Raw genomic sequence first — 21,296 nt, 5'->3', positions numbered from 1 at the left:
TGAAACACACGTTTTTTAATTCAATAATATTTATATCATAGCATTGTGTGTATTACAATATATACAGAATATTGTTTTGTTTATGAATATTTCTATAACATTAATAGATAAACTTCATTATCACAGTAAGATATCAAACAAATTTATTCGTCTTTCTCTTACAGATAGTATAATAACAACCACAAGTTTCCCACTCAAATATTTCATTGGTTATAACCAATAGTATCAATATGGTAAAATAACAAAGGGTAAATAATAAAAATTTATCTGACACATCCTTTTGCGGCACGGAAGACCAGGTGATATTTCTGAATTTAAAGTTTCTCAATCAATAAGCTCACTCTCAGTAACCCTCATAAAAAAACTGAAATATAATAGCTGCACATCCACTTTGGGATCGGTATACTTCAACTTACGAATAATGCGGTTGAAAATAACTTATTATACATATGAAACTAACCAAAATCAGGCAATTGGAGAGTAGTTCAAAACTTGACCGAAGAGGTCGAGAAGGGTCCGAAAGTTATGGTACTAGAAAAACAAGGGTGATATACATATAGTGTTTTGTCTGACTGATGGTTTTGAGCTTTTGTATTTTACATTACACGTGTATGTATCACTTTGAGAAATTTTATCCATTAAATTATTTTTTGGAAGCCATAAAAGATAATAAAAATTGAAAGAAAAAAAATAGTCTTACCAAAAAACATTACTCGCACCTCATGGTCATCACGTTACTACAGCAAAAAATTATGTTCAATTTGTTTTTTTATCTCCAATAAGTATTATAAACTCATATTTAAAACTTGAATTTAAAAGTAATAAATATAATTTATTATTATTCATTATTAAAATATTATACGCAGTAGGTACGGTTTAATTCAAAGATACGATCAAAATCATTTTTTGAAACTATAGTAAAGATATATCGCCAACGGTGGGAGGGCAATATTATTTGAATAATTATAACTTTATTTATATTAAATACAATATTTGTAAAAAAATGTAAATAAACATGGTTAATTTTATGATGTAACATAATTTTAGGACTTATGTTAAATACTTTTTGTAATTTTATTAGTCAAGTTTCCAAAGAGTCTAAATATAATAATAATAACTAACATCATTTAGATCCGTCAAGATGGATAAATAATACTACTTAGACTTTTGGCACATTTCAGTGCCAAAACTATCTTAAAAGCTTTATAAAACATTTTAAAACAAATGACAAAATAAATATTAATGCGTTTCATATGAGATTTGTCGTTCAAAACTCATCAGATTTTATTATTTTGAAAAGTCTTGCAACAAATATAATTTACTAAGAGTTAATTGTTTAATGTTTAAATGTGTAGTACATTTTGGTGAAATTGAAAATAAACACTATTTATCAAAATTTTTACATTATTAATTTTTACTAATTACTGAGGTTAAGTTGATGTCATTTTATTCCGATATCTGATAATTACAGGCGATATTCAAATGTATAGATAGTAGGATTCATCAATGATGTATGTTTGGATATCGATATCGTACCTAATTTCAGAAATATTATATCGCAATATCGAAAAAAGTTGTTCTCGATATCGCAATACAACGATATCAAAAAAAAAAAATTTTTAAAAAATAGGTTGAAAAATTTCACTTTTTGTGCAGAAATTTCTATTTTAAATATCCCTTTAGACAGGTAAATGGTCAGATTTTCAAAAAAATTATAACCAATTAAAGGGAAATATGTAAGGTATTTATAAAAAACAAAATTATTATGGTATATTCATTTTTCAAAAATTTATGATTAATATCATAAGACAAGTATTTTTTGGTTATCAAATGTTAGTAGATATAGTTTTCGTATGGAAAAAAATTTGACGCCTCGCCTTACTTACTGCACACTTGGTTTCTTTGCAAAAGCGTTTATACTCTATCTAATCTTATTTCCTTTTGCTCTTCTTTACTCTTCTCCATACTTTGAATTACTTTTTCTTACATGCTATAATTTTTTCAACGTTCTCATCTCACTACCAGGTTTCCTTGTTTCCTGGCATTCTACACCTACTCTCACCAACAATGTCCTTTGCAATAATCTTTACACAACTCGCAAATCTATTCTACACATCATTTATATTTCTCTCGACATTCCACACCGTCCTCTTTTTTACAATCTATAAAAACTCTTTTTCATTTTCCCTTTTCAATTTTCCCCACTAGTGCCTCGATTTTTCTCCCGTGTCCTTCTGTTTTTGTATATTCTCTTCCCACTACACCACAACTCCATTACCATCAGTCAATGTTGTGAAGATACACTTTCGCCTGGTATAACTTAATAATCTTTTACTCGCTTACGCTCGCTCTCTTCCACATAAAATAATCCATCTGAGATCTATTACTTCCACTCACATATTTCCATTGATTTCTATCCCTTCCACTTAGTTTCCTGTACACGGAAAATATTAACTTTTCTCCTATGCAATACTTCTACTAATTCTCTACTCCTACCAGTTAATGTTCAACTGCAACAGTAGTTAAGAAATATGTCGACATTAATATTTTTGAAGTGTTTATTGTGTAGAGATACACACTAATTTATAAAGAAATCTTTTAATTAATAAAAATTTTAATTAAAAAAATTCATAACAAATAACAGATTATTTATTAAAAAAATCTAAAACCAAACCCAAAATAACCAGTAAGTTTTTTTATAAATGAAAATTGGTTCAGAATATGTGGCCAATTCAATGTTTGTGATTGCTTTATTCTTTTATTATTATTGGTTTTATAATTACACTTTATATTTGAAATTTATTTATATATAATTTATAAAAAAATGACCACCAATGATTGAACAGTTAAAAGTTTTTCGTATTTTATAAAATATTGTGGGGATATTTTAGTAAAAAATATTATAGCAAAAGTTATTAAAACTGAATACTTTTCTATATTAGCAGACGAAATTACTAATATTAGTAAAGGTTTATATATGTACAATGTACATTGTACATATATAAACCAATATTTTTAAACAAATTTTTTAAAAATTATTGATTTAAGTAGAGATGCCATAGGAAAATCTATATTTGAGCTGTTAAATTTTTGTTCGAATTTAGCTTTAGTTAAGTCATTTTCATTTCAACCTGCGAGAATTGAAATTGTTGAAAAGGTAATCAACTTTATTAAAGACTCTCCTAAACGATTCGAAACGTGTCAAAAGTAAAATTAACGAACATTGTCCAAGTATTAAAACAAACATATTATTAAATCTATGTACAATCCATGAATCTATTGTACATGGGTTGTACGTCACAAAGTATTCATTAGATTTAACCAAATTCTCCCTGCAATTTTATGTTTTTTAGAATATATAATTAAAATTTCAGATGACATACATATTAACTAAAGTAAATGGTTTTAGTATACACTTCCATTTTAAAATTTGATTTTATAATTGTATTACATATTTTCATAAATGTTATGAATTGTACATTATCTTTATTCAAATAACTTCAATGACCAACTTTTGACATTTCTAAAGCACTAATTTAAATAATTGCTGCTTTTACTGTTATAAAAAATCAGCGAAATAAATTTAGTTTTAAGGAAATTTTAAAAAAATAGTTCAGGACATTACTAATTACCTTAGTGTTGAAGTTCAAGTTCCACAATTGACAAATAAACAGCGAAATGTTCTAATATGTCAACAAAGACAAATAGCCCTGAAAACTACTATAAAGCTTTCATTTGTTACTCATATCTTGATTATTTAATTACAGTGATGATACATAGATTTCATACAAAAAATATTATATTAAATTTAAAAAGCATCGTATCTGAGTATTGCATTGATAATAACATATCTCAGATTTTGGATGCAACATTATTTTTTAAGTCCGATTTACCAGGCAATTTAAATGAGTTAAATGGGGAAGTTAAAATATGGATTGCTATATGAAAAATTTAACAATCCAATAAATGAATCATCAAAACAATAAAATATGATGGAAACATTATCTTTATCTTTAATTGATTATTTTCCAAATATTCTAAAGCTATTAATACATTGTATATATTGTATTATTCACAATAACTTCTGTAAATACTTGTTCTTCAGAAATATCATTTTTTTCGCTTAAAAGAATAAAAACCAACTTTAGATCAGCTATGAGCGAGCAGTGTTTAAACGGACTAGCATTATTAAATATTCATCCAGAAATTTCTGTATAAGTAGTGGATTATAATCTTTAAAAATGTACATAATACATTGATTTATATATATGTATAATAAATCAAAAATATCACTTCATATATGAAGTGATTTCAAATTTTATCTTTTATTATATTGATAATATTTACCTTATTTTTTGGTGTCCATGAAAATTTTTTTTGACTCTCCATTATAAATTTCTAAATACACAACTGCATATAACAATCCTGCATGACGCTTTGATTGCATCCAATTTAAGCTATTAATGAGCTAAAAGTACAACTTAAAATATTACATAAACATTTAAGAATCGAGTTAAATAAAATAAACTCAAATTTTGGTAGTAAAATTATTTTGACATGTATTTCTATTATATTACATATTAACAACATTTTGTTAAAATAAAATAATTATTATAATTATAGTACTAAAAAATACTTAGATTGTTTTACATAATATATCTATTCTATTACTAAGTCTGATATTGTTCATATATATATATATTGCCTGGTTTCTAAGTTATTTTAAATGTCTGAAATATTAAAGTATTTTTTTGTTGAAAATGGCCTTTCAAGGTTCAGTAGCTACCGCTAAAAGCTCGAAATGACCTTTACTCAAAATTAAACTGTTCAAATAACCCATTGGTATGAAAATAGAGTGTAGTGAAAATTTCTCTTTATGAAGGTTTATTGGGACGGCACTTAATTTCTTGTGATTTTAATGACAATGAAACCTTTTAAAATATTTGTGTAGAAACGATATTTTTTATTAAATTACAATCAACGTTAAAATTCTTACATATTAAAATTCAAACTAATTGAAAGGAAAAAAGCTTTTTTAAATGAATTTGATTATAGTACAATTAAAATTTCAAATCATGACTTTATTTTAACTCAAACTAATTATATCAATTAAAACTCATAATGATTACTTAAAATAAATGAAAATTTTATACTTTTTAGAATAGAAGCTATTTTTATTTAATTAAAAAAAATAGTTTCTTTTAAAACCATAAATATAACAAATAATAAATACAAAATATCCTTTCAATAGATCAAATGCTTCAATGAAACTGATAACTATAAAATATCTATATTAATATTTAGATATTATAACATTTTTTTGATGACTACTTACAATTAAATGGTCGTTTTGACATTTTGTAAATAATACCATATTCGGAAAATGCAAGCTTTATATAATTCACTTGATTTGTATATTTTAATGTAAAAATTCTTTCTCAGGCTTATTCACGTTAAGCTAACTGAAATCAACAATAAATCATATTGATATTAATTGTGTGACAATAAGAGTTCTAAAAACTTGAAAATATTTTAGTTGTCTTGGTGATACATTTTTTCAGTTGAAAGTTAACATTTTAATAGCCGGAGCTCAAAAGAATCTTCGATATTATGAAATATCATTATTTGCACTTATTGAATAATGTTGGTATCAATAAGCGTCTTCAGCATTTTAACATCCAATACGCCATTGCTGACAGCCACTTGAAAGTTGCTAATGAGACACTCATATGATTGCACATTAGCCCTTGTGAAATCTTGGCTATACGTTTTAATATTAAAAGTACTTTGTAACTAAAATACTGGTCTAAAAATATTAATTGTAAAAGATCGTTGTGCGATATCTCATTAATTTTTGGTACGAAATTTTAGTTTCGCAAAATTTAAAACTAAGTGGTAGGGAAGCGTAATTTGGATTTTTTTTAAAAGATGTTTTACACAAAGACGCGTAGTAGGAGAGATAAGGATTGAACACCTCATGAAAAAAATATGTGTACGATTAAGGCATAATTTAGATTCTAATATTAATATTTTTTTAATGGCAACTCTATAAAAACCCTATGCATACAATTTTGTGTAACAGAATTTTATATACTAGACAAATTATTTGATAAATTTTTCTAAAGTGGTAAACAATCTTTATCTTATGTATATGTAAATCCGGCCCTTATATTGTAAGAAGCTACTTTATATTTTAATCTAAAATATCTTCAATTCTAATTTAAAAAAATCTTTGAATTCTAAGCCCGAATATTACACAAGGTACAACGCTCAAAAAATTATACTTGGAATTAGAAAATGCCAAGAATCTTGGGAAATGTAGTTGTTAGTTTAAGGTGGTATCAGTAAAAGCTTGGTAAACTTTTAAACTGAATAAACTATAGTAAATTACAAAACATATTTCCGTTATATTCATAGCAAATAACGCTTCATAAAGGTGACACGTTTCCTTTATAAAGTAATTACTCTGTATTTTAGAACGAAGCACTAATTGATGTTTATTAATTGTCAAAAACATCCAACTATCTCCGAATACTTGCACTTTGTCAAAGTTTTAATTTCTAGCAACAGCGATATTTTTTTTTTGTAAATTATGTACTAATTAGTGACGTATCCATCAAATTATGTCATTTGCAGTGTCTTGAATACTTTAACAAAATTCTTTTAACTTTAACGACTTTAATAATTGTAGTCATTTGAATCGAAAAATCCATATTTTGTAAAAGTTAATTCTTTACTCCCATAATATATGGCTTTATTATATTTAATGATACAGTAAAAAATAAAGTAGTAAGGTTGCTATAATGTTGATGATAATGAATCATCGTTATTGTTTGACATAAATTACTTAAATTCTTTCCTGTCGCCAATATTAAATTGATGGAATGTTTTAAAAAAGAAACAAAGAGTCAACCAGAAAAATTTGTTTCTTTTCGTTTTTAAACTATGTTAATCGTTTATTTATTTATTTTTTAATATTTTGACATAATTTCTAGTTAGTGTTTTTACATTTGTCCAGTTTAATAAATACAATATATATGTAACTTTAAATAATAGTTAAATTTTTACGAGAATATTTTCAATATCTTTTGAACCTTAGTTACATGTTGAAATCATAAGATGTATAATGATATCAATTAAAAACAATGCTCTGTTCATAAACATTTTACAGAAAATGTAATTAGGTAACGTTTTTGTAATTATTTCAACTAAAATTTTCAAAGATAATGATGATAAATTTCAGAACTGAAGTACATCTGAAACACTAATTTTATCAACATAATAAAATACCTTATATGTATATTACATTTATTATAAATTATTATCGTGATAATTATATTAATTTTACAGACGAAGACGGTGAAAAATCAGTTTCAGTGTTATTAGATGGCGAAGAATCTGAATTAATATTCTTAGACAAATCAAACACGGTAAGTGCTGAAGGACTTAATAGTTTAAAATGCACTACATTATCATTATCTGAGCCGCACGATTAACCCTGTGTACTACCGCACTTAGGTCACGTTATCTTTAACCCTTTTAAAAATAAAAATGAAAAAGAAAGTAAAGTGAAATACATTAACGTGAGGTCATTAATAATTATAAAGCAGAAGATCTGGAACGAATCGGTTCGCTTAGATTACAATCGTTTTAGTGGGTCTAAATAATGACTACTCCACACGCAATATTTACTACAGACACATTGTACACCGTTAACATTCTGAAAAATAGTTTTCTTAGTACGCTGTAATTTGTTATATTAGATAAAGTTCATTCAATTGATTGCAATTTTATTTCTGGTTAAACTACAATTTTATAATTTACTTTAAGATTAGGAAAAAATTGTGATTTTTTACCATAGTAACAAAATATCAACCTACCAAGAATAATGGTTCGTATAGCATAAAAATTATAATCTTATAAAATAAGTTTGATTTTTTTCCAAGAATTTTTTTTAATGACAAATGCTAAAATTTGACCTAAATTTTTACATTTATCTCTTCTTATTTTTTACTAACTATTGTGTAACAATTTTAACTTAAAAATCAATAAAAAAATAATAGCATAATTTGTTTTAATATGAAAAATATAAATTTTATAAATAAATTGTTCTAAATTGTTAACAGATATATTTCAACACTAATTTATTTATTTTTATAAACAAAAAATACTTTTTTTTTGTTAATTTGACTACTTGTGAGTATTAATCATAAGTCAAAGCACGCGGCGTTGCTAGACAATGCCAACAAGCATTATTATGAAAGAAAGCACTTTTGAGGCTCATAATAATTTCCAATCAGACATACTGAAGTGGTGTACATAGTACTGTGTATTTCCCTAAAGCACAACTGCAATACTATAAGACTTTAAATTTATACGTTTTTGCAACATGAAATTTAAATATTGTTATATAAAAGTTAATTAAAGTAGGTTGTCTGTCAACGATATACAGAGACTAATGATATGCAAATAAAAGTCTTATTAAAAAAATAATTATTTTTAAATAGTTTCAACTCTTTTGTTTTATTATGAACAAAAGTGTAATAACACTATAATAATTTGCAATCTATGAATATCATTGTTAAGTAATGTATTGAGTAAAATAGATAAACATTCATTCATCTTATTTTAATTATAATATGGATGTAATGCAAACTAGGCATAGTAACAAGGTGTATTATGGCACTGCTATCTTAAATTAGATTTGTTCTATGAACTTTTGGCATATTTTTGAGTAAAACTTGGTCTAGTAGGAACGAAGTAATCGTAATAGCTTCTTAGAAACGCATCGTGCTAAAAAAAATAATTTAAAATGCTGGAGTATAAAAATGTAATAAATAATTTACATTACTTATGTGTAAATATTGTCATATAGTTCAGTTTTGATTTTGTAATTGATTACAAATACAAAATCAAGTACCCTAAAATTTCAACTATAGTAATAAAAAAATTAAAGGTGAATAAATTTATTTATTTTAAAATTTAAATCTTCACAATAATTATGACTTATTCCAAAAAAGAAGTTATTGTAAATTCTTTTCTATGTAACATGGGAATTCATTGCAAAGTAATATCAATTATAATTAATGAATAGTACTAAACTCAGTGGTAAAATATATATTTTAAAAAGGCTTCCTTTATGGTTAACAACTTTTACCGCATCAAATGCATCGTTTCAACTTCAAAGAAATTTATAAAATCTCATGTAACACATTTTAATGAGTTAGCCTTAATCATATTAGGTTTAAAACTAAACGTATTAAAGGACCATAACCACTTCACACGTTACGTGACTATAAGTAATGTCGAAAGTCAATCCACTTATGGATATATCCACTTTAAGTTTAGTTTGAAATAATGGCAAGTCAAAGTGTTTCGACGTGGCGTGATTGATATCAAGTAGAATTTCATTTTAACAGAGAACTTTGCGACGTGTATCCGACAAGGTAAAGAAAATTATTCATGAAGTTTTTGTAAAAACACCTACTTAATCAAATTTAAGATAAATTACGATATGAAATAACTTTGACTTTAATACCCATAGATTCTAACAAAAATTAAATTAAAAAAGATCTATAAGCATTATGCAAAATACTTAATCATTAGGGTGAGTGGGCGAACAGCGCTCATCTAAGGAAAATTCATAATAAAACTTATTTTAATAAGAATTAAATATTGGCTTGTATCTTAAAAGAAAGATAAACTTGTCCATTATCTTATTATACATAATCTTACATTATCCAATGTCTTCATTCCATTCTTGACAAATATTAAAGAATTGGATGAACTTTAATTTTTAGTAAAAATTAATTTTGGGCAGTATTAGACATATGAGTTGGTAATTTCGTTTATGGGTATGGGATATAATGCCCATAGTCTTAAAATTTAGTTATATCTATAAAAAATGATAAATTTTGATTTTAAAAATATAAAAAACATACACTGAGTTTAACAACACCTTAGTTATCATTTTATCTTTTATACATCATTACCAACAGTAATCTTATTTGACAAAAAAGTAATCAATAAGACAACAGAAACATATAAATTCTATACTTATTTTATTTAATATAAAGTGTTATTAGTAAAATGAAAATTTTTTTGACCATAGGAAATAAATTACATCGTTAATAATAATCAAAAGAATCAATAACATAAAATTGTGTTTCCTAAGTATGTCTTAATTATTACAAACTATCAGAGTATTCTCAGGCTTTTCCCAAAGCTAAAAATATGGGCAGGGTAAACAATTAATTTTGGCTAGTTGAATATTCTTTTTTAAATTGTTAAACCTTTTTTTAATAATTATTTTTTAGTAGAATTCTTTTTTATTAAAAAATCAAATGAGTAAAATTACTTAAATTTTATTTAAGAGAGTTAACACCATCGTAATTTTCTCATATTTCCGTATATATTTTATAGTATCTATAAAATGTTAGTACTTTTTTAAAACTTGCGTAATTATTAATTTATAATAAATGTCAATTTTAGTAAAGAATATACTGACTAAAATTAATGACCTATGAACTTTGACTTTTAACCTTTGACCTATGACCTATGAACTTTGAGCTTAGACATTTATTCTATAAACTTGACCTATGACCTTTAAAAAACTATGACCTATTACTAATTACCTATTACCTATTACCTAATTGTACTTTGTATTATTTTTAATGCAACTTATAGTAAAAATAGTAAAGATAGACACAACAACACATTTACAAATATTAGATAAAACTGTCAGTTATTTATTTCATTAACTATGGTATAAATCAAGTTAATGATCAAAAGAAATTATTTCTAAGGGTATATTTAAGAGTAATTTTCGAAAGATAAACGGGAACCTATTATTATGTGTTTAATTTTAGATGTTAAATTATCAAAATAAAAATTTGACTCGACAATACGAGTTTTTAAAATATAATTTTAGTTATTGGTGAAAGGGTCACTAAATAGAGAAAAAAAATTTTATTATCGCATCGTGGTAATAATAACATTTAGTTGATACTACCCTATTCTTCACTTTTTAAGTAGTATTATAAAACTAGTTAATTATAATAGGTTTCCATTTAACATTCATGGAAAGTTACCAATAAAATTTACCCGATAAATAATGTATGATTTTATACGAAATTCATATTTGCCATACTTACCTATCTGATAATAATTTTAGCTACGATGCGAAGCTGAGAAGGTATTGGTTTTAATAAGATGTTTTTTTTTTTTTTTTGTCTGTTACCACTTTTTCTCAGCTTTCACTGAACCCATTTCATTCAATGATACGCCAAAAGATCACAAATCGTATCTAGTCGAAGACATTACCCTCAAAAATTGAAAAAATTTCTCTCGTTCCCCGTAAATGGGGGAAACCTCCAAAAAAATTACAAATTTAAAAATCGCTAATTTTCGAAATTTTTTTTATTAAAAACTGCCCCATAACTTTTTTAAAAATGGAAATATCAATATCATNATGGGGGAAACCTCCAAAAAAATTACAAATTTAAAAATCGCTAATTTTCGAAATTTTTTCAATTTTTTTTATTAAAAACTGCCCCATAACTTTTTTAAAAATGGAAATATCAATATCATTTTTTTTATATAGATGCATAATGTTTTTACCTATCATTTGGTATATTTTTTTATAAATCTGACTCTTTACCTGCCCACAGGGGGGATTTAAAATGACAACTTTTTCACAAAAAATTAATTTTTTCAACTTAACTTTTGAAAGTGTTCCGGAAAGACTGACACTTTTATATATATCTTAAATTAAAACTAATAAAATATACTTTATTGTGAAAAAAAAAAATTCGGACTTTATTTTGTCTTCACGGTGAAAATGACTACCGAATGCTATTTTTGTGTGAAAATATTCGATTTTATTTTTTACATTTTACATCAATACAATTTTTATAAAAAATATTATTTATATTCCTCTTTTAGTCGACATACTTTATCTTAATCAGGATATAAATAAAGAAATAGCAGATCATGTATCTTTTGGAATAATCAACCAATTTTTTAAAACTAAACACTATCTAAAGATTTGCATCGAAGCGTTTTTTATGATAATGATTTTAATCACTGTCAGATATCATTATACTTGACCCAACTATACCACACCACCACTGTGCTGGGTTTTTTTATACTAAGCAATGACAAATTTTCGTAAAAATGTAGGATCATATAGAATTTTCATTTTCGACTTTACAGAGTATATTTTTACTAATTGATCAGTTAATAGCACAATATGTAATTATAAGGATCAATTATTCTCTTTTAGATTTGATACAAAGCTTAGAAGGTATTAATATTACTATGATGTGTTTTTTTTTTTTGTATCTGTAGAAACAAATATACAGAACATACTGAACTGATTTTGCACATCGATACGTCAAAAGTTCACAAATTGTATTTGGGTGAACTTATCATCGTCAAAATTTGAACAAATTTTCCACTTTACTATAAATATAGGAAATTCTCAATAAAATTACGATTTTTTAAATTGGTAAATTTTGACATATTTAAAAATTTAAGCTTTGATGCGAAGCTGAGAAGGTATTAATTTTACTATGATGTATTTTTTTTTTTTTTTTTGTAACTAAATTTCCTACAGTCAAAAAAATTTTGTTGACCAAAGGAAATTTTTAAAATTTAATAAAAAAAAAAATGCATAAAATTCTTTTATAGTAATTAGAAAATAGTTTAATGATAATAATGTTAGCCATCAGTTATTATTAGATTCCGGATTTATTATCATTTAAAAAATTAAAAACTATATACATTTAAACATAAAAAAATACTTGATATATACATCAATTAAGTAATCAACATTAATAAAACAAACATAATAAGAATATTTAGTCATATTTTCTTATTCTTCGTATTATTTTTTATGAAATGTAAAATACAACTAAATAATATTATTGTATAGTTTTTATACAACAAGTGATTCGTCTATACCAATCCACTCAACTACTTACAAAATAAATGTGTTATTAGAAATACTTTTTTAGATTCGAGTGCTTTGTTGGTTCATCATAACTAGTCGCAAGCATAGATATAAAATAGAGATGGCAAAATAAAGACAAAAAATTATTTTATGAATCAAATAAGACAATTAATATTTAAATATAGTATAAAAAAGGATATGTTATTAGTTTAAATGTAAAAACTTCCAAAAAAAGCTTATTTTTTTAACATAATAAAGCAATTGGTATTTAATTCCTCCTAAATTTATCACCTAAAATTATTATGATATACTAAAACAATTTTATTTGTAAAAAGAGTATTCGATACATGTCACTTCCAAGCTCTCTTAGTATTTATTTCTATTTGCATTTAGGTACAAAACTCCAAAACAACAGTTGTACTGACAATCAATGTTGCTAATTGAATTCCACGCACGACCAGATATTCTCGACGACAATGAATTACTGTACCTACTCTACTTTGGTTGTTTTTAATTTGATTTTTACAAAATGTTTTTTCTTCCTCGTTTGATACGGTCCTGAGTAATAACCTGTCGTCGTAACATGTTGTGCAATTTTTATTGGCGTTGACATCCAATCGCTTTTAGGAGTAATGTTAAGAATTAGGACAACTACAGCATCATAATTACAATACGAGTTTTAGATAAATCCGATTAAAAACACAAAAGGTTCCCTTTATGATAAGTAAATAAACGGTAATCAGATAAATATATCAGCTCACAACGCCGTAAATATAACCTTCATAAAGCATTTAACTAAATGGCAATTGGTCTTAATTAATTAATTTGTTTTTATTTTTAAAATACAAAACTGTGAACGCCGAAAAGGTTTTTACAGTAAAATAAAATAAAACTTTACCAATTAGGATTATAAAGTTAATATACAATGTAGAGTTTAACCCTATATGAAAATTCTCGGGCTTAATTGATAATTATATTAAAATTTTAAATCAAAATTTCAATGGTTTTATAAAATTATAATGATAGTAATAATAACCTTTTAAAATATTTGACCCTATTGACCATTTATGTTTACTCATTATTTTATATGTTCTATTATTATTTTTTATATATATATTTAATGACATTGGTATAGGATTAAAGATAACAATAATAATAGTTGGGAATTTTGAACACAATATAGTTTTGTAGATTTTCCTCCTACATAAAAACTACCGTTTAAAATGAAAAATAACATATTGTTTGCATAAAATTTCTTATGTTTTATTTTGAAAAATGTTATAAAAGGAATAATGACGTCAACTTAAAATACTAATAATTGAACTAAAATACAAACTTGTCAAAAAGTAATTTTTAATTTGTCATCTTAAATTCCTAAATTTTAAATCTCATATGAGAATAGACCATTAATAAAATTAAAGGAATTCTCCCCACCAAACAATCCATTTTCATCTCTCCTACAACTGATATAAAGCTCAATATAATAATTATAATTTTTTATTATTTCTCCGTAAAAATTGCAATATTCAATGTTTGAATATTAATTTCATACTAAATTTAATAAAAATAATTTGTTCATATATAATAATCACAAATCAATGAACTACTAAATATATAATTAGAAGATATTGATGTTGCTTTTGGTATAATCCACTAATTTCTTAAAGTTAAAAACTTGCATTATTGTATCGAATCATTTTTATGATAATGATTTTAATCGCAGTCAGATTATCATCTATACTTATCCTAACTATCCTTCGTACCTTGATTCTACTGTACTATCTTTTTTGTATTCATTTTACTTACTTGATAACATTCCGTTGCATAAAATCTTAATTATGTTAACATTTTAATGATATGACTGATTGACAAACCTCGATAATTATTAATACTTGGTTTATTATTAACATTCTTAGACATTAATTTATTTAAAACAACATATTTAGCAATCAAAATTTTTCAAAAATTCATTGTCATTTTAAAATTGAATAGGATTTTCAATATCCCTAATGTGCCTTTCAGCACTTGTACTTTAATTTTAAATAAATTATCATCACCAAAATTTAAAAAGTCATCAAATAAATTCTTAGTTATATCTAAATAATAAATTTAAAAAAAAATTAAAATAAGAAAAAAGATTCGTTAAAAGTTATTTAAGGTAAGCATTGACTTAACTAAAATTATAAAAAAAATTTACTAAGTAATATCTCAACTCCTATGGTTAGTACATTTTACGAATAAAACATTTGTTGATAAAAGATTAATGTTTTTAGGAATTAAGAGAATTATGCTTTTATGAATATGAAATTCATTTTTTTAGTTTCTACGTAGTATACAGAATATAAGAACTACTTAATTAATAGAAAAATTTAAAAAAATTATAATTCATTTTTTATTGGTTTCTTTTATTTCAATAATTCGAAAGTTATTGACATGTTTGTACCTAAGCAAGAGAAAGATTACGACCGGGAAATGTCTAGTTATAAAAATACCTTCAAACATTATTGAATATTTTTTATAATTTCTGAAATAGTGGTCCAAAAGTTGTTAATGACCAGTCATTTTCAATTAAATCATTTTCTAAAATAAATAATAATTATTTTATAAAAAATAAGAATGATAAATTAAGAGAACCATTGAGCTAAATAAATGAACAATTATCATTATTACTCATATGTTTCGATTAATTAAGTAATTAAGATGATAAGTAAATCACCCTGCATTTTAAAATCTGACTGTTAAATTTAATTAAATAAACCCTCCTTGAATTAATTCTAGTTACATCTCTAAGTGTATTTTACGAATAAATAGTGAATAAAAAAATAAAACTAAAAAAATATTTGTTTCATTAAATACATTTTCTTTAATTTCTAGCCTACTGATTGCAACGATGTATTTGAAGAAACGCCTCATGCCTATTGCGTTGTTTACTCCAGAAATGATTGGGATAGTTTCAAACAAGCTGAAGAATGGCTTCAAACTCTATGGAAAGCTGATTTGGTCAGAAATAAAGCTGTGATATTGGTTGGTAACAAAAATGACATTGTAAGACCGAACGTTGTATCATCGGGAGGTAATTAATTCTGTGTAATACATATAATAATAGTAATATTTTATAATAATAATATATCTACAAGATTACGGTATAATTATAGAAAAATATACTATAAAAATGGATTAACTGTTAGGCCCGTACGGAGGGGGAGTTTTTTACCACTCCACTCGATATTTTAAAGTATATTTTATGTATATATTTTTACGGCGCTAATAACTTTTGATACATTTATCACTAATTAATTATTATTTATCATTAATAATAAAACATCACATTCAATTATTATACAATCATTGAATAATTCAATTGTTTTTCAAAATCTATATATATATATATAGATTTACATATATAATAACCCCCTTCTCTGAATATGTGCCTGTTTAATATAATATCCAAAATGTTGACTATTCAATCTGTCCGCTTTAACCCTCTGCCAATGCTCATTATTCTTTTACTTAGTACAACTTCAAGAATTATCAAAAGGAATTTATATATATAGATCATTTAAAATGATTAAAAAAAAATTGTAAACTTATTATTAATAGATAAAATACTGTGAAATAATAATTAATTTATGGTTTGATTTAATGGTCTTCTAGTTGGCAAGCAAATGGCCACCCGGTATGATTGTAAATTTATCGAAACATCCGTGATCATCAACTACAATGTAGACGAGCTTTTGGTTGGCATACTCACACAGATTCGCCTAAAATTAGACCAGCCACCAGACTTAAGTACTCACAAATTCGTGTCCATGCGAAAGAGATCCAAATCGCCACTAACCAACTGTGGCCCTACGTTCAAAAAGTATCGAGGTTCCCGAACGTCTACCAGCCTCAGGGTGAAAGGACTTCTAAGCAAAGTATGGGCAAGGGATTCTAAATCCAAATCGTGTGAAAACTTACACGTGTTGTAGTCACCTTACCTGAAAGATAGCCCCACGAGGAATACATTTTTTCACAATGAAACTAACTATTAAGTTGTTTGTATTTTTCTCTATCGTACATAATTTATTACATGTTAAAACCATTTTCTACAATTATGTGCTCTATATGAAGAAACGCTAGTATAGTTTTTATCTATACGTCCTTATAACCAATTATAAAATACATGTAAATTATATTAAAAAGATAAACAATAATAACATTATAATTATTGTACAGATATGTAAATGTTTGTATCCGATTGAAAAAACTCTATACTAATTTTTGAACACAAATAGCGATTATTTTTAAGTGGTTAAAAACATATCAACATTTCTATAGACTATCGACATTATTTAGCGCTATTTTAACTGGAATTAAGTCTATGTAATTAAAATGACTAAATGTGATACAAAAGTATATTTAAATGGTACAAACTCAATTCGTTATTAACGAGTGACGAGGAATAATGTTGACTTAGGTAATATTTTTAACATTTTACCTTGACAATCATGTATAAATTTAAATCAAAGTCACAACTGCAGTGACAGGAGATCTAATTTTCTAGATATGTAGATGTGTTGAATCTTACTTGATATAATTATGAAACGGTTTTCACTGGAATCGATAGCAGATTAGGTTGTGATCATGTAGAGAACTTTTTGTACCCAAATTACGTTAACTATCCCAAATCCATTTTCCATTGTACCGTTGATTATTTAAGAAGTTAGATTTTAATATCAGCCACTTTTATCGCTATAATTACATTGTTTTAACACATTTTTTAAAATAAATTATTTATCTATTTGTGTTAAATACTAGTATTACTATTAAGTCTAAATAATATATATTTTAAATGATATTATTATTATTCCACGTTTGGTTTTGTATTGTTTTTTAAAAGTCAAAATGTATTTGTATTCAATTTTTATTGTTATTGTTTTTACTTTTCAGTCATTATTTTGACAATAATGATGATGGTTTAAAGGGACCATTACTGTCATTATTATTGCGATTACGTTTGGAATAGTTCTTGACGTTTTCACAATGAATTGTCATTAGGACGAGTTTGATACAAATATTTGATTTTTTTTTTGTAATGATTTGCCATCAGCAGAATCGGGGACCATGTAGTATTGTTAGGAAGTAGTAACGCGCAAATCAACGTCTTAAATAGAGCATCAGGCTGATTTTGACGTTTTTTTGTGTCGTAAGAGTAGTGTTTTTAACAATTTAACTATAGAAAGTAAATTAACTATCAACAAAATATAAAATTAAGTAATTTATAAGTACACCACTTTTGCTACAAATTTCAAGATTTTAATTAAAACCGTTTAGTAAACGGTACAAAGATTTTATTTCTTTTTTTTTTAGATTTATTTTTAATATTATACCTCGACAATTAAATAACTACAATAGACGTAACAATTCTATTAACTTGAAAGCTAATTGTTGAAAAATGATTTATATTTAACTAAATCATGCTTTTATACTTCAAAATTAAATATATAAATTATTGTATATTATTGTTAAATATATAGAAAAGTCCAAACATAAATATTTAAAGAAATTAACAATAAATATTGGTAATACGTGTATCGAACCTCTAGCTATTAATATCAAAAGTTACTTAAAAAAGTTTGTAGGCAATTTTTATTATTTATATTTTTAAAAATTGTATTGCTCCAAAAGCATCTGTCAATAATTCTGAAAACTGATAACTAAATTTGTATTGGCAATAAATTACTGTTTCCCAATTTGAAAAAAGTTCATTCCTCTTGTAATCGTTCAAAAAGTTGTAACTAACAATTCCAATCTATTAACCAAAATCAATAATTATCCCATAATTTTACATTATTACATATTACTTGAAAATTGTTTGTGCTAATGTTAAATGCAAAATTGCTCCACTACGTGAGCTCATAATTATCTTAAAGGGTATACATGTATATTACATTTTTTTTATACATAATTTCATTATAAATAATTTATTAATTGATTTCGTTATTTGTTAAGAAGTAAGACTTGGTAATAATATTGTATTTTGTCAAATTTAAATCATCTGCGGTCAAAACAAAGTATATATATGTAGAAGTATACTACTGAATTTAAATGTACATTTCGGTTAATTTTAGTCATTGGTTTTCAATAATAGAATACAAATATTTGTAAGATTTTTGTTCATATCACAAGTATAAATAATTTTGTTTAATGCACATATCAAAAGCCTTCCATTTTTCCGCATTCTTTTTTTCATATTAGAACAAATAAGTTTTATTAGAACCCTAACTGTCATTGACTTATTATTCCATAACACCCAAGGCTTCAAATTTTTTTAGGCTTTGGGATCTGTAATGTTTGATGTTATCTAGAAACGGTTTTTTTTATTATATTCTATACTATTTTTAACATTTTTTTTTGTATTGATGAAGACGACACGGTCGTTCATACAGTTCGGAGTATCGGGTATCAAGTAGTTTAAGAAAACGCATAAAATTGCAAAAATAGTATATGTAAAATATAATATAATTAATAAACATTTTCTTTAACGAATCATTGTGTTAAATATTGATAATTACAGTAGTTTATAATTAAGTAAAATTACGGTTTTATAATAGTAATCATGCCAATTATTTTAAATACTATTATTATTTTAATATAATAGTATTCATTATTGTAAAAAAATATTATTACTCAGATGTGTATTAACCTTTTTATAAAATAGATTTTATTTGAAATGTGCATTGTCATTAATAAGAAGATAGTTTTATTATCGAGTTATAAACCTGTTTATTTTATTGATTTTTCCAAGGAAAAATAGTATTTTTATTGTATAGTACTATATTAGGTGATTATCGTTATGCGAAAAATTATGTAAATAATTAAAAGTAATAAGGCCGTTAATAAAACTTAAGTTTATTGTAAGAAAAATGTATTATTTTCTAAAATTAGACGTGTAACATTTGGTAGAAAAATGTCATTGCTTCCAATTTTAATTTCATTATTAAAATGTACAATATTAATAAGAATAAACTCAATCATATTTTTTAAAAGTAAAATAAAATTCTCACACAGGGATAATATTTATTTCCAATCGTAGTAACAAAACTAGAGATAAGTGTTGAATTAAATTGTTTTCAATAAACAGTGTATTTTACTATGATTTGAATAGCATATCACACAAAATTGAAATTTATTTACAAAATCTTATAGAACAACGCTATAAATAATGTAAATGTGTACAACAAGTGGCGCAACTATTAAACAATTTCAAGGGGTTATTACATGTTATTTGCTCATCAAAAATTGTTTACTCTGCATAGCTATTTGAAAAAATTCGAATAAACAAAATAAATGTTATCGCGTATAAAATATCCAAACATCACTAATCATTTAATGAGTTATAACGCCCCTAACACCGCTCAGATTGCGTCACTGTGAAATACATTTTTTTAACTGTAACATTTATTCGTGGTTGACTAGTTTTGAGGAATAACAGCACTGCAAAAGACGATATCTCAAATTAAATACTTGTATTTCAAACAAAGTACCTCAATCCTCACTTTCCTACTTAAATTCCTCAAAAAAGAACGCTATTATTTAATCGTTTCTTCTTCTTACGCTAGATTAATTTTAAAGAATAAGAAATTGAAATAACTTTTTTGGAAAAAAATTCTTGAATCTATTCCCCAGTAAACTTTTTATTTGCGTACAACCACATTAACTTGAAAAATATTATGACAAAAACGTCCGGGCACATACTTTTATCGTTAGAATAACCTTAAAGAACTTTAAATAATAATATTATTATTGTATTCAAGTTATTCATGTTGATTACAGTGCATAAGTTAAAGATTACATGTTTTTTAAGTAGAAAAATTAATGACCAGAAACAAAAAGTCAAATCTTTTTTTATTGATTTACTTATATTAAGTAAGCATAATAAAATGTAACTTTAAAAATATTCAATTATAATATTCTACATTTATACAAATGTGTATTAAAATATGTAAAAAATTATTATTTCTTAAGAGTGCACAAATGTTTAGTATTATTTTGAAAATAATTTAAAATTTTAGAATTTATAGATGATTAACATATATATATATATTTTGTTTTTTTTGTGATGAGAATTTTAAGTTATTTTACTTATATGAAGTATTTGATCATGTATTTGTAACTGACAATTTTGTAATCTGGTTTCATATTTAAAATTATTTATAATAAATCATTCAAAATATTTGTCATTTATATTTGTGAAATTTTTACTTATCACAATATAAACAGTTATAAAAAAATTGTTGACATGTTCTGTCAAATTCTATAAACTTCAAACCACTGAATATTTTTTGTTTCTCTTTTTATC

At 24.7% G+C, this 21,296-nt stretch overlaps 1 protein-coding gene across 5 annotated transcripts in view; it reads left to right on the top strand.

The window, feature by feature from the left end:
• Positions 1–20,985, top strand: part of LOC126907444 (phosphatidylinositol 3-kinase 2-like) — a 124,071-nt gene extending 103,086 nt beyond the window's left edge. For all 5 annotated transcript variants that reach the window (XM_050688733.1, XM_050688729.1, XM_050688730.1 and 2 more), the window contains 3 exons: positions 7,351–7,430; positions 15,827–16,025; positions 16,607–20,985. In XM_050688733.1, the coding sequence (XP_050544690.1) occupies positions 7,351–7,430; positions 15,827–16,025; positions 16,607–16,923 (596 nt within the window). In that variant the 3' untranslated portion in view covers positions 16,924–20,985. The remainder of the gene's footprint in view (positions 1–7,350; positions 7,431–15,826; positions 16,026–16,606) is intronic.
• The last annotated feature ends 311 nt before the right edge of the window (positions 20,986–21,296 follow it).

This window comes from Daktulosphaira vitifoliae, unplaced genomic scaffold (genome assembly GCF_025091365.1).
Source record: "Daktulosphaira vitifoliae isolate Bord-2020 unplaced genomic scaffold, ASM2509136v1 Scaffold_5, whole genome shotgun sequence".
NCBI lineage: Eukaryota > Metazoa > Arthropoda > Insecta > Hemiptera > Phylloxeridae > Daktulosphaira > Daktulosphaira vitifoliae.
Note: the sequence above shows the minus strand (reverse complement) of the source record. Positions and strands in the feature narration are given on the sequence as shown.